A 13,623-nucleotide genomic window follows, 5' to 3' on the forward strand; every position below is an offset into this window, starting at 1 on the left:
ACTGTGATTCAACCCCTGAAATGGTGTCATAGGGAGGGTGCATACAATGGTGGCAAGGGGGGAGCTTACTTTTTTTTTGTAAAGACCCTTTTAAAAACTACTGATCTGCAGGCAGCTGTGGTGGTGTGGCAGCAGCAGTGCAGCTCTGGCCTGCTACCCCTACCAGCTGTCCTTCCCAGAGTGCCTCTGGGAAGGATGCACCACTTTGCACATGCTAGCATAGGAAGGAAGGATGGTGGTGGGCCAAAGTTTCACTGCTGCTGCTAAGGTAGCCAGCAGAGCCTGTGGCTTTTAAAGATATAGATATAAAATGTAAGAAAGCCCCCCGCCACCTGCCCCGCTCATTGTAACCCTCCTCTCTTCCCTGAATCACTTTGCATTTCCACCCAGTTCTTCCCATTTGGGGTTTTGCCTGCAATACTCCCTCTGAACTCGGCCAAACCCCAAAGTGGGGAGAAAGGAGAGAGCCAGTGTGGTGTAGTGGCTAGAGTGTTGGACTGGGAGCTGGGAGATCCAGGTTCTAGTCCCCACTCAGTCATGGAAGCTCACTGGGTGACTTTGGGCCAGTCATAGACTCCCAGCCCAACCTATCTCACAGGGTTGTTGTTGTGAGGATAAAATGGAGACGAGGAGGATTATGTATGCCGCCTTGAGTTCCTTGGAGGAAAAAAGCGGGATATAAATGCGATCGATCGATAGATAGACAGACAGACAGACTAGCGTAGTGAGAATGGTACTCAAAACAACTCATATTGAGTGATCCTCAGCATATGTCCACAAAAAACGTTGTGAAGAGTCCTGGTATGTTAAATAGTTTTCAATAGAACTGGGATTCCAAGGTGTCATTAGCCCTACGCAGGTATTCACTTGCACACTAGTAGTGTAGAAGTGTGTAGGGGATGTGGCTATGAAAGTAAGCTTTACTCCCAGTGTCCCCCATACCCAGCAGCCTTCTAGATCTTTGCACATTCAACGCAAAGATGTGCAAAGAATTCTGCAAGCACATTTGGCTGAATGCATTTACAGAGCTCCTGCAATTGGCACTCCTGCCACATGATCTTATTATCTTCCCCTCATTCATATATGAATGTCCAGCCCATAATTAAGGCATGGGAGGCCACTCCTTACCTCAGGGTGCTTGACAGTTAATGCACTTCAATACTGGAAAGGAGATGGGAAAAATGTAAGAGACATGTGCAAGAGATCAAAGAGGTTTACAGATGAGATTTGAAAAGGGGGCGGGGCAGAGTGGATGTGGGGGGAAGTGACAGATATGTAGGCCGCTGCCTCTCTCTGCAGTGCCCCTGGAACATAATGGAGTTCTTCTCTTTCCACTGTTTTCAGCAGTTGCTATGGCAACAATCCTCTGATGATCTTAAACAGGTTGGTTAGTATAAAACTAGTGGGGGAAACTGTGGGTAGTTATAAAAATCTGACCTGTTTTCTGTGATTTAGAGAGCTGTTGCCATGGGAACAGCAGTAAAACAGGATGCGTCTAAGTTTTCAGTGGCTCTGCAGAGTCAGGGGAGTTGCCATATAAACTGCACTACAAATAAGTATGTATTTTGAATTTTTGCTTGTCTGTTCTAGTCACAAGTATCAGGAGAAACATATCTGCTGTATCTATACATATTCGCGCTGAGCTGAAAATCTGCCCCTTTATGCAAAAGGATTGGGAGGTAGAAATATCAGCAATTTCTGTGGGATGGATGAAACTGAAGGACTTTTATGTGGGGGTGAACTTAGCTTTGCAGAAGAGGTGGCTGAGTGTGTATGTGTGTGGAGTTAACCAGAGAAAAACTTCGCTGCCACTGCTTCAAATGGCAGCAATACCCTCTTTCTTATTAAAAAATAAAAAAAGAGAGGGCGGAAATGTATATCTTTAAAAATAAGCCCCCACCACCCAAAAGTTCTTCTATTTTTCTTCCCCCCACCCCGAAGACTGAATAAATCTTGAAGGGGCATTTCCACTCCATATGTACTCCAAAATAATGTACATACGTGTGTGCACGTTTGTATGTGTGATCTGGTTTGCAAATCACAATGGGCAATTCCTGGGCAGTTGAACTGAGGAATCGCCAGGGATGAGCAGAGTACACAAGCTATTTCCGCTTTTAATTAACAGCTCAGGAATTACTTGTTCCTGGGTCGTTCATGATGTGTGAACCCGGAAACTCTGGGTTGTTTATCGGTTAAACAGCCTAGAATTGTCCACTCGTCCCCACAATTCCTGGGTTAAACAACCCAGGAATTCCCACCGTGACAAATGAACTGGGTCAATCTGACTGTATTTGTCTATATCTAACACTGCAGGGGTCCATAAATTCTGGCTGACCTTCATACCCAATAATTATTTTCTAGTAGCCAGCTGTAATTTTCAATTCCACCATGATATTGCAGCAACATTTATATGCATTTTCAAGCATCAACTTCATCAGAATGAAATTACATATGAATATTTCGGGTTTCTACATATTAATAACGCAGGTTCTTAATCTTATTAAGTTAATGAGCACCTGACCTTAAGTTCTCATCCATGATTCATGGCATGCTTATTATATCATAATTTGATTTGCAGTCTCAACACTTGAGACCGATCCCAGCTATTTGTATATGTTCTCTTTCTACTGGGCTTTCTTATCCTACACTTATGCTTGTCACTCCCTGTCTGATATATTAATTTGTTAGAACTGTATTTATTTTGCTGATAACTTGAAAAGAAGTAACTCGGAATATCAGTAGTCTCACATTTAAGAGGATTAGGGAAAATAGAATGGAAACGGGATCTAATCCAGTCTTTTACCCAGCAGTCCTGTCCCTTGGTTTCTCCATAGCTCTGGCCCAAATTTTTCTTTTGGGTTTATTTAAAGACCATCTGTGATGATCTTGAAGACCATTGGGCTTAAAGTACACGAGTGTAACAGTATATTGAGCACATAGCTATATCAGCTTATCTTGAGATAAGGGATGACTGATGACGCAGCAAATAAGGATGTACCCTTGCCAAACATAGATTTCAAAAAGGAGTCTTCACCAAAATATTACCTTGGATAAAATGGATTAATCGAAATACAATATTCCCCTGCCCCCTTTTGTGAAAATCTTATCAAAGCAAGTAGGTATACTTCCATTATTGTAAGCCATCCTTTTTTCTTTCTGCTTCTTTCAGTTCTTTAGTTTGTATTTGTAAATATTCTGAATTAGTCTAAAATCAAATATAAATAATTGGAAACCTATTTCCTATCCAATCATGTTTTCCTTTCTAATAGGTTATTTCTATCAGATGAAAACTTGAGGTTAGGATTTCTTAACCAACTCTGTTTCATTTTCCTTTCTTGTTAGTTGTTACCACATAATAAAAACAACAACAAGGATAATAAATATTTCCTGTACATTTTAGGGAAGTCCACTTTTCCTGTGCAAATTGTGTGTGATAGTAATTAGTTCTAGCCTTCCCTGTGCCTTCCTGAATTCCACAAAAAGTGTAGGTGGGCAGCTTTCCTGTTAAAATATTGAGGGCCAAGCATTTAAAATGCATTACTAAACAAAATATACTAAAAAATAAAGGTGTTGTAAGGACAAAACGTCCTCATTCAGATATTTTTGCTGTTGCCAGGAATATTCTGTATTGTTTGAACGCAAATTCACACAAGTAGCCAAAGGCACATAGAACTGCTTTTTTACCTGAGGCATTTCAGAGGAGGACTTTGTTGAAACCTATTTTACAAGTCTGTATAAATTGACTTAAGCTGGAAAGCTAAGATAAGGTTTGTTTTGCGCACTCCATCAGAACTGCAATCATGATTTAATGTTCATCTTATACAGGAGGGGTTCAGAGCATCCTTGGTTCCTCAAGGAGTATGGCTTGGCCTCTAAGCACCACCCCCCTGGAAGAATCCCCACTATTTTGTCCAAACTCTGATCATAGTGATCAGAGACTTGTTCAGGGCGATGATGTCAGTGGCAGTGTCCATGCCCACTGAGCTCATCCAGACTGCAGAGGGCTTGGCAGAGAGAAATATCTCCCCCCACGTACACCTCTAACTAGTTCGGCATTCCTATTATATATCATGCTTTACATCTTTATGTTAATTTTTGTGTGGTATGTGTGTCTGTTAAAGCAAACACGCAACCAGACAAATTAAACCAACAACCTGTGGTAGGTTTTTTTTTATTTTTCTAGGAACTTATACCACTTTTCAAATGTGGTTGGAAACCCAGGACCCAAAGTAACGCTTGTCTTCAGAAGCTCAGATCCTTACCCATGACCTAGCTGATAATAGAGACTTCCCATACCAACCTTTACAGAACTTACTGTTTTAGACAATGTAACAGGGCTGTCTGTCTGTCTGTCTCTCTCTTTCCAGAAGAGGAAGAAGAATGAAGTCCCAAAACTCAACTCAAGAGGTAGGAGGTAGGATTCTAAGCTGTCCCCATTACTAGGCTGGTTAACGTTGTTACTCTCTAGTCCCTTTTGCTAATATTTTGTGTCTGGCTCAGTTTGATTATTGCTTGGCAAGATAGTTGAAAAACATTGTTCAGTATAAGTAATTGCCTAGATTATTATATTTTAAAATAATACTGTGTTTCTATTTACTCTAAGTAAAGTCAAGGTGCTTCATGAGACCATTTTTCTGGACTGGCTGCATACCAACTTCCCAGCCACCCCAGGGAATTCATGTGACATTGTAGCTTGAAGCCAGGTGACAGGCAAGCTCAGTTGTTCATTTTGGTGCTGTTTGCACTAGGGGCAGAACAATATTGGGTCCTGCTCCTCCTGTGCAACACAAGCATAAAGCGTCTCACTCTATAATGAGTTGTATCCAATATTAGTTCTACTTAGAGTAGACTTATTGAAATGAATGGGACTTGCATTAGACTAACACTGGATACTGCCTGAAGCATTTAAAAATAGAGCAAAAATGCTCAACTAAACTAATAAAGATCTACAGAATAGCGAGAAATATGTAGTCCAGTATATTTACGTTGATTAGTGAGTGGCAACCGTAACAGAGGTGTAAGGTAAAGGTGTCCCCAACCAGTCGTGTCCGACTCTAGGGGGTGGTCCTCATCTCCATTTCTAAGCCGAAGAGCCAGCGCTGTCCAAAGATGCTTCCATGGTCATGTGGCCGGCATGACTGAACACTGAGGTGCACGGAACGCTGTTACCTTTCCTGCCGAAGCGGTACCTATTTATCTACTTGCAATTTCTTGCTTTCGAACTGCTAGGTTGGCAGGAGCTGGGACTGAAGACGGGAGCTCACTCCGTCACGCAGCACTCGGGTCTCGAACTGCTGTCCTGCCGACCTTCCGGTCTGCAGTTCAGCGTCTTAACCACTAAGCCACCGCAGCCCCATTAACAGAGGTGTAGACAAGCCCAATTCAAGGTACTTCATGAAAAGACAGTGTATGTGTATGTAACTGCTACAGATAGGATGCTGATAGGGGTGAAAAGTGCTAGCCATAATCTGCAATGAATAAGAGAGATAATCACATTGTCCATAATGGAATTTGCACCATTATGCCTGAAATAAGGACTGTGATGTATTTAATGAATTCCTTTAAATCGTATGCCAACTTCAACTGCTTGTTTTCTTAAATCAGAGAATGATTGAAAAATTACATGTTGTATAGATTTAAAATAACAGCTCCCTTCCTAATGTATACTTTCACATTTGAGTGGAAGAGCACTACTTTAACAAGTTACACAAGAAAGAGATTTTGCTTCCTAATCAGGATTCAAATGGCTTACTAATAAGCTATTGGTTAGAACCTGTTTTTCAATATTTGTAATTAAACAACATCTCTTAAGATTCTAAATTCTTTAATGGAATCAGAATCTTGATAACATCTTACTTCTTTTTATGCCAGTATACTTAAAGACCACAGGCTCTTTAATTTTAAATGTATTTGAGGGCCTGCAGGTACTTTTCCTGCTGCACCATGGTACTCTATTCTGTGACAGGTAATTGCCTACTATTAGCGTTGTATAACCACTTGCCAAAAATATCACTTTCAAACCTGCCAAGCTGATTACTGTTTGAAAAGGAAGCTAATCAAATGGTATTCACAACATTAATTAAAATATCAATGACCTTTCCTTTTTCTGTCACATTTAAATTTATTATGTAAGCTTTCCGTGGCATTTTATTAATTCCTTTAAAGACACTCCAGAGGCATAGATGTTTCAAATTGTGTCTTAAATATGATTTTATGTAAAAAGGAATGAATAACATTGTAATCACATGTTGGTATGTGAACCAGATTTCTTTCTGTGTATGCACATGTGTGTATACCCCCCCCCCTAAATTTGTTTGATGCAAAAACCACCAAGCATGCCTTGTTCAAAAGAACACTGGGGATGTATTTATATAAAATGCTAAGTCAGATAAATGTGCAAGGTAAACTGGTAGCATTTCCAGAGGTGATCGGAGATGAAGAGAATCCATCCGTGATTATCCTGTTAAGAGCCTGTTAACGTCTTCCCATTTTATCTTTATTAAAGTCATGAGTTCACATAGATTGGAGATCTTCTACCTGTAGCAGATGTGTAAAATACTGATTATGTAGCTTGATCTCCTTTATTTACTCAGGACGTACATGATATTAACATATATTACTAACAAACTTAATATATAAATATTATGGGCACGATGATGATGAGCTACTTCAGACATGACCAAGGACAGGCATGTGTCCAGTGAGAATTTTTAAAAATCTTGAATAGCAGGCTCAATGTCCCATTTGAAACTGAAATCCCACACTTTTGAAACAGCTCTTAATTCAAGAACTTCTTTGGCATGGGGTGTGTGTGTGTGTGTGTGTGTGTGTGAATGAGAGAGAGAGAGAGAGAGCCATTTGGCATTTAAATCTAGTCCTTTGTGGTGACATCCATTATTGCACAAGTCAACCTGTCATGCAGTGGAATTTCCCCTTCCTGTCCTCCCCTCTGCACCCCACCAAATCTGTTCTGGGAGTTCTTCTTTGTGGTCTCTGTGCATCACACATATGGGCTCTGCACCTGCATGGAGCCTTTATTCGGGGAACTTCTATAGCTGAGGAATGCTGTTTTTGGTGGGAACCCTCTCCTACCATCCCACTGCGCATATCCGAGTGGGTTCCTGCCAATCTCCTCAGTTCCTTTTCAACCGCCATTACGGTTGCCTCTCAGGGAACTTCGTCCGTGCTTTGTTGGGACTAGAGCTGAGGTTTTTTCTTCTCAGTTTTCCGTCTTCATCTTTTTCCTTCTCTTGCTGTTTTCTTCTTACTATAAAAAAGTAGTAGGTTAGATTAGCTAGGATTTTTGTCTTTTTGGTGAAAAAGAAGAAAAAGGAGGTCAAAAAGACTCCACCAAGAACATTGGAGTCAGAGATCCCCCCCTCCCCCCTCTATTGAACTCACCCATTCCGACATTGCCCTTGGTACCGACGGCCGTTGTACCATTAGACCCTCTGTCTACAGTTTTGGAAGGAGAGATTAGAGGTCTTTCTCCAGTTCAACATTGACCTCATAGTAGTCCTCAGGACTGACGCTCCATTTCTCCAGAGGCATGATACTGTGACCATGGTTTGCAAGCCTCACGATTTGGAAGACCATATTGTTCCACGGCTCATGGAGATCCTGCTTCTCGATACCTATCACCCCTTCATGGTTTTAAGGATGATCACCGCAGTAGACCATGTTTGCTTCAGTGGGAATGGGACTAATCCTGGGGCTAATCTATGCCTCCACTGAGATCTTATCAGTATGATGGTCATTCAGAAGAGATTATGATCCATTCTACGATCGTACCAGATACTTAGGAACTGCTTCTCCTCAGTACAGATCTCGTCGATCATTCTGTATCACCCCTTCCAGTTACTGAAGTTGCTCAGCCGCCGCCACCAGTACCTCTGCACTCCTTTACAAGTCACTAAGAGCAATAGGAACAGAAGCCCACCACCTTGTTTCTTACCAACCTCATCAGTACAGGAACAGAGTGAACAAGTGAAGTCTCCCACTCAAAAGGAGTTATCCCATGACTCAGTGGATGATTATCAGTTGGATTCATCATCTTACTCCTCCGTTCTACCATCCCTTTCTTCCCTGGATGAAGTTGTGGGACCTCGAGATAGTGCTTCTCCTTTGGAGGATATGGGCCACTTCTCAGAGCAAGTTCTAAGAATGGCTCAGTCGCTGGGGATAGAGATTCAACAACCAGCAGAGAAAAGACTCAGTCTTCGACACAGTGTATTCCGAGTCTTCGCTACTGTTAACGATACCATTCCCGCCGACCCTCCTTCAAATAATAAACAAACATGGTCTGCCCCATCTTCGATGACGCCTAGGTCTAAAAGGTTAGAGTCTATGTACAAAGTGCAAGAAAAGGATGCTGCATTTCTTTTTTCACATCCAAGTCCGAACTTAATAATAGTGGAATTAGCTCAGGGACGGTCTCAGTGTTCCCACACATCTCTAGTGGATAAGGAAGAGCACACATTTGACCTTACGGGACAGAGATTTTACTCATCGGCAGCCTTGGGACTCTATGTCATAAATTATCAAGCAATGATGTCCTGTTATAAATTATTCCTGTGGGAAAAAATGGATTCCCTGTGTACATACCTGCCAGAGAATCAGAGGGAACTAGATAGAGTGTTCCAAGTGGAGGCAGTTAGGTTCTCATGTCAACAAATCAACATTGCAGGACACCAAGCAGATTGCAGTGCGAACTCAGTGGTGGGTTCCATTGCACTTAGACGGCATGCGTGGCTCCGATCTGCTGGATTAACACCCAAGGCCTGCTCCAGAATTAAGGACCTGCCTGAAGGCCTGTTTAATTCTAAGATGGACTCGGTATGGAAGGCCAGAACAGCCGCAAAAAAGATGGGAATCAAACAGCCTCAGCAGCAACAGTCATACAGACCCCATCACTGCTTTAGACAACAGCCTTCATATTTTCAAAAGCAAATGGCAGACCGTATCTCTTGGTGTCAGCTGCAACAGCACCAGGAAAGAGCAATATTTGGCTCCTAGATTTCGTACCTCCTGCAATAAGGCTGATAATGCCTCTAAACGGCATCTTTGACTCTGTCCCACTTCCTGTTGGTCATCACCATCCAGACCTACAGTTTCATGATCAACTTTCCTTTTTCCTTCCAACTTGGTGTGTGATAGCCAGTGGGTGCTGGCTATTTGCCATGGATAGAAGATCGAATTTGACTATCTCCCCTCAGTGGGAACCATTCGAGTGACTCCACTGTTGGCAGTGTTACATCTAGAAATGGAATCCCTTCTTCAAAAGGGAGCTATCCAGCACTTTTCTCCCGAGGGACAGAACAAGTGCTTCCCCCCCCCCATTTCTTCACGGTTCCAAAAAGGGATGGTGGACTTGGTCCTATTTTGGACCTGCAGAAGCTGAACAAGTTCACCACACCCAAGAAATTCAGGATGACTACACTTTCCATGATTCTCCCCCTCCTTCAGAAAGGTGTCTGGTTTCCAGCAGTGGATCTCAAAGATGCTTACTTGCACATAGCAGTCAAAAAGTCATCCCGGAGATTCCTTTGTTTTGCCATAGGAGCAGAGATGTTTTGGGTCTGTGTGCTACCGTTCGGCCTTGCAACGGTACCGAGAGTGTTTACCAAACGCATGGCAGTTGTCTGTGCATATCCGTGACTCAAGGGCATCGAGGTTTACTGTCAGGGTGGACACTGAGCCCATAGAATCCCAGAGTAGTTCTGATTCTGAGGAAGAGCAGTCGCTCCTGGGAGAGGAGCGCGCTCCTCTTTCCCAGGACTAACAGCTGACGGAGATTCTTCTCACCATCATTCCTAGTTTAGTTAGCAGTCTAGGGAGTGACCAGGCACAGATAGCAGACTTGGTAGATGCGCGACGCAGACGCAGAGAGCGGCGCCAGATGGAGGGCGCGGAAAGGAGGCGTAATGCCAGGTTGGTGTGCAAACAACGGCTGCGCCTAGAGGATCCAAGGGAAAAGGGGAGGGACTCTCCCTAGTCCTTAAGTTCAGGGGTCTGCCAGTAATTCCCTTTCAAACGGGGACCAACTGTTCTAACGTAGGGCATAGGTACTGTGCTGCTCAGCTCTAGTTGCAATCAGTATAGTTGTTAAGTTGTAAAAGAAGAATAAAGCTTTGAAAGGAATTCCTTTGTCTGTGTCTGGACTTGGCTACTGGATTAGACTGAGAGAGGCCTCCAAGGAGCCCCTGACATTTACCCATATTTAGATGACTGGCTCCTAGTCAGCAATTCCAAGGAGGCCATGCACCATTCAGTTGCTTTTGTTCGCAGCCTTCTCGATGCTGTCGGACGTTGCCTCAACGAGGAGAAATCAAGCTTATCCCCTACTCAAACTATAAAGTTCAAAGCAGCACTCCTATATGCCACTATGGCTCGTGCTTGCCTCCCTTGGGACCGTATACTTCACCTAGTACAATTGGCAAGTACTCTGTACCGAAAGAGACGTGTTTCAGCATACGACATCCAACGCTTGTTAGGACATATGGCGTCAATGGTGTCGGTAGTGGAGTGGGCTCGATTGAGAATGCGGCCCATACAGAACTGGTTTATCTGAGTGTTCCACACCGATGCTCGCCGAACCAGACTCAAGATTCTGGACCACATCGCCCAATCCCTTCACTGGTGGATGGATTCCAACAACCTCAATCAAGGCATTCCTTTTCTGCAACTTTCTCCATCACGCGTTCTCACCACTGATGCCTCTCTAGCTGGGGGGGAAGCTCATTGCAGACCTTTGCAAATACAAGGTCGATGGTTGCCAGTAGAATGTCGGGTGCGCATAAATTTTCTGGAGCTTCTTGCGGTATGGAAAACTCTTCAAGCCTTCACACCTTATCTCAAGGGAAGACACGTCCAGATCCTAACAGGCAGTACTTCAGTTATTTGGCACCTCAACAAGCAGGGTGGCACTCACTTACCCAAGTTAGTAGTTGTTGTTCAGTCATTAAGTCGTGTCCTCCTCTTCGTGACCCCATGGACCATAGCACACCAGGCCTTCCTGTCCTCCACTCTCTCCCGGAGTGTGCTCAAGTTCATGTTCATTGCATCGGTGATGCTATCTAGCCATCTCATCCTCTGCTGTCCCCTTCTCCTTTTGCCTTCAATCTTTCCCAGTGTCAGGGTCTTTTCCAGGGAGTTTTCTCTTCGCATTAGGTGGCCAAAATATTTGAGCTTCAGCTTCAGTATCTGTCCTTCCAATGAGCACTCAGGGTTGATTTCCTTTAGGATTGACTGATTTGACCTCCTTGCAGTTCAGAGGACTCGTAAGAGTCTTCTCCAGCACCACAGTTCGAAAGCATCAATTCTTCGGCGCTCAGCCTTCCTTATAGTCCAGCTCTCACAGCCATACGTTACTATAGGGAAAACCATAGCTTTGATTATATGAACTTTGTCGGCAAGGTGATGTCTCTGCTTCTTACTATGCTGTCTAGGTTTGCCATAGCTTTCCTCCCAAGGAGCAAGCGTCTTTTAATTTCATGGCTACAGTCACCGTCCTCGGTGATCTTGGAGCCCAAGAAAATAAAATCTGTCACTGCTTCCATTTCTTCCCCTTCTATATGCCAGGAAGTGATGGGGCCAGATGCCATGATCTTAGTTTTGTTAATGTTGAGTTTCAAACCAGCTTTTGCACTCTCCACTGTCACCCTCAACAAGAGAGCTGACCCTAAAAATTTACGATTGGATGGTCTGCAGGCACATACATAGCACAGCGATTCACATTGCAGGGATGGACAACATCTTGGCAGACTTCCTCAGTCGCACATTCCAGACATCTCACAAGTAGGAACCGTCGCCAGTCATCCTACGCAGGATATTTTGAAGGTGGGGCCGCCAGTCAGTAGACTTATTCACAACACAGTCAAATGCAGTTTGCAGGACGTTTTGTTTGAGAGTGGGAGTAGGCTGTTTGTTGTTGGGGGACGCATGTCTCCTTCACTGGAGCAAAGCCTTCTTCTGTCTCTTTCCTCCATTTCCACTGCTACCAAGAGTGATAGCAAAGATCAGGGAGGAGAAGACCAATTGTCTATTAATCGCTCTGTGGTGGCTGAGACAATCTTGGTTCACAATCCTGTCACACATGGCCAAAGGCGACTTCATCTGTCTTCCTTTCATAACGAGCCTGATCTCCCGGGATCAGGGGAGAATCCAACATCTGGACATATGTACCTTGAGGCTGATGGTGTGGAGGATTCTGTCATGGGACTGAATAGGTCGATCCCTTCTCTGGTTCAGCAGATATTGGATGCTGACAGGCCACCAGCTACCCGTCGCCCTTATAATAATAAATGGGCAACTTTCTGAAAGTTTGCGGAATCTACTGGTTTTTCCACTTTTTCTTGCTCAATTATAGATGTTTTGTCTTTTCTTCATCATTTGTTTAGAAAGGGCCTTAAATATTAGTCGATTAGAGTATATGCAGCAGCAATATCAGTAACAAGGGGATGGGTACAAGGATCTTCTGTGTTTACACATCCCCTCACCAAACAATTATTGCGAGGACTTTGCAATTTGGTTCTACCTGTAAGAAGGATGGTGCCACACCAGTACCTTTCCTTGGTGTTGTGGGCCTTGAAATCGAAGCCATTTGAACTGATGGCCACTATTGACAGTAAACTTTCTTGGAAAGTGGTTTTCTTGGTAGCCATCACTTCAGTGAGGAGGGCATGTGAATTGTGTGCTCTCCGCATCAACAGTCCTTTTACTATATTTCACTAGGAAAACGTTGTTCTTCAGCTAGACATTTCTTTCCTGCCGAAGGTGGTATCTGAGTTCCATATAAATCAGCTGGTGATTATTCCAGCCTCTTTCCCATCACCTTCTTCAGAATTGGAAAGAAGCCTGCATAACCTTGATGTTGGCAAGGCACTGGCCTTTTACAAAGCCTGAACTGAATCTTTCCGAAAATCACAGAGATTATCTGTCTACTATGGCAGACCCAACAAGGGCTTACTGTGTCATCCCAAAGACTGGCTGCTTGGATAACTCAGACTATAAAATTAGCATACCAGCTTATGGGTCAAGACACTTGGCCTCGGCTTTGAGCACACTTGCCAAGAGCGCTGTCAACGTCTACAGCATTCAGTAACCCTTTGCAGGACCTATGTAAAACTGCGATGTGGTCTACACCGTCTTATGTTTGTGAAGCACTAGAAACTGGATGTGCACACAAGATTGGATTGCACATTTGGAAGGGCAGTTTTGTCAGCATTTTTATGATGTCACACCTACCCACCACTGGTAAGTTGGCTTATTAATTGCCCATATGTGTGATGCACAGAGACCACGAAGAAGAAAGGCAGGTTGCTTACCTGTAACTGTAGTTCATCTGTGCATTCACACAACCCGCCCATCATCCCCTCTTCGATGACGGTATCTTTTTGGTATTGACACCGAGGATTTTTTCCTTGGATCCGAGACTGTGTATGCGGTCTCAAGGAATTGAGGAGATTGTCGGGAACCCACTCAGCTATGCACAGTGGGATGGTGGGGGAGGGTTCCCGCCAAAAACAACATCCTTCAGCTATAGAAGTTTCCCGAATAGAGGCTCTGCCAGGTGCAGAGCCCTTATGTATGAATGCACAGATGATCACTTGAAGAGCTACAGTT

General features: G+C 43.7%; 1 protein-coding gene across 8 annotated transcripts in view; it reads left to right on the top strand.

Moving 5' to 3' along the window:
* STK3 (serine/threonine kinase 3) overlaps positions 1 to 13,623 on the top strand; it is a 186,009-nt gene that overhangs the window by 113,566 nt on the left and 58,820 nt on the right. For 2 of the 8 annotated variants that reach the window (XM_084849043.1, XM_084849050.1), the window contains 2 exons: positions 4,368 to 4,407; positions 5,230 to 5,442. The exons of 2 other annotated variants lie outside the window; for them this stretch is intronic. In XM_084849043.1, the coding sequence (XP_084705169.1) occupies positions 4,368 to 4,407; positions 5,230 to 5,360 (171 nt within the window). In that variant the 3' untranslated portion in view covers positions 5,361 to 5,442. Of the gene's footprint in view, positions 1 to 4,367; positions 4,415 to 5,229; positions 5,443 to 13,623 lie in introns of those variants that run through there. 4 more of the 8 variants (XM_084849046.1, XM_084849048.1, XM_084849047.1 and 1 more) reach the window with 3 other exon arrangements.

This window comes from Heloderma suspectum, chromosome 4 (genome assembly GCF_057233095.1).
Source record: "Heloderma suspectum isolate Gila_16-S chromosome 4, 16-S_ref, whole genome shotgun sequence".
NCBI classification, from domain to species: Eukaryota; Metazoa; Chordata; class Lepidosauria; order Squamata; family Helodermatidae; genus Heloderma; species Heloderma suspectum.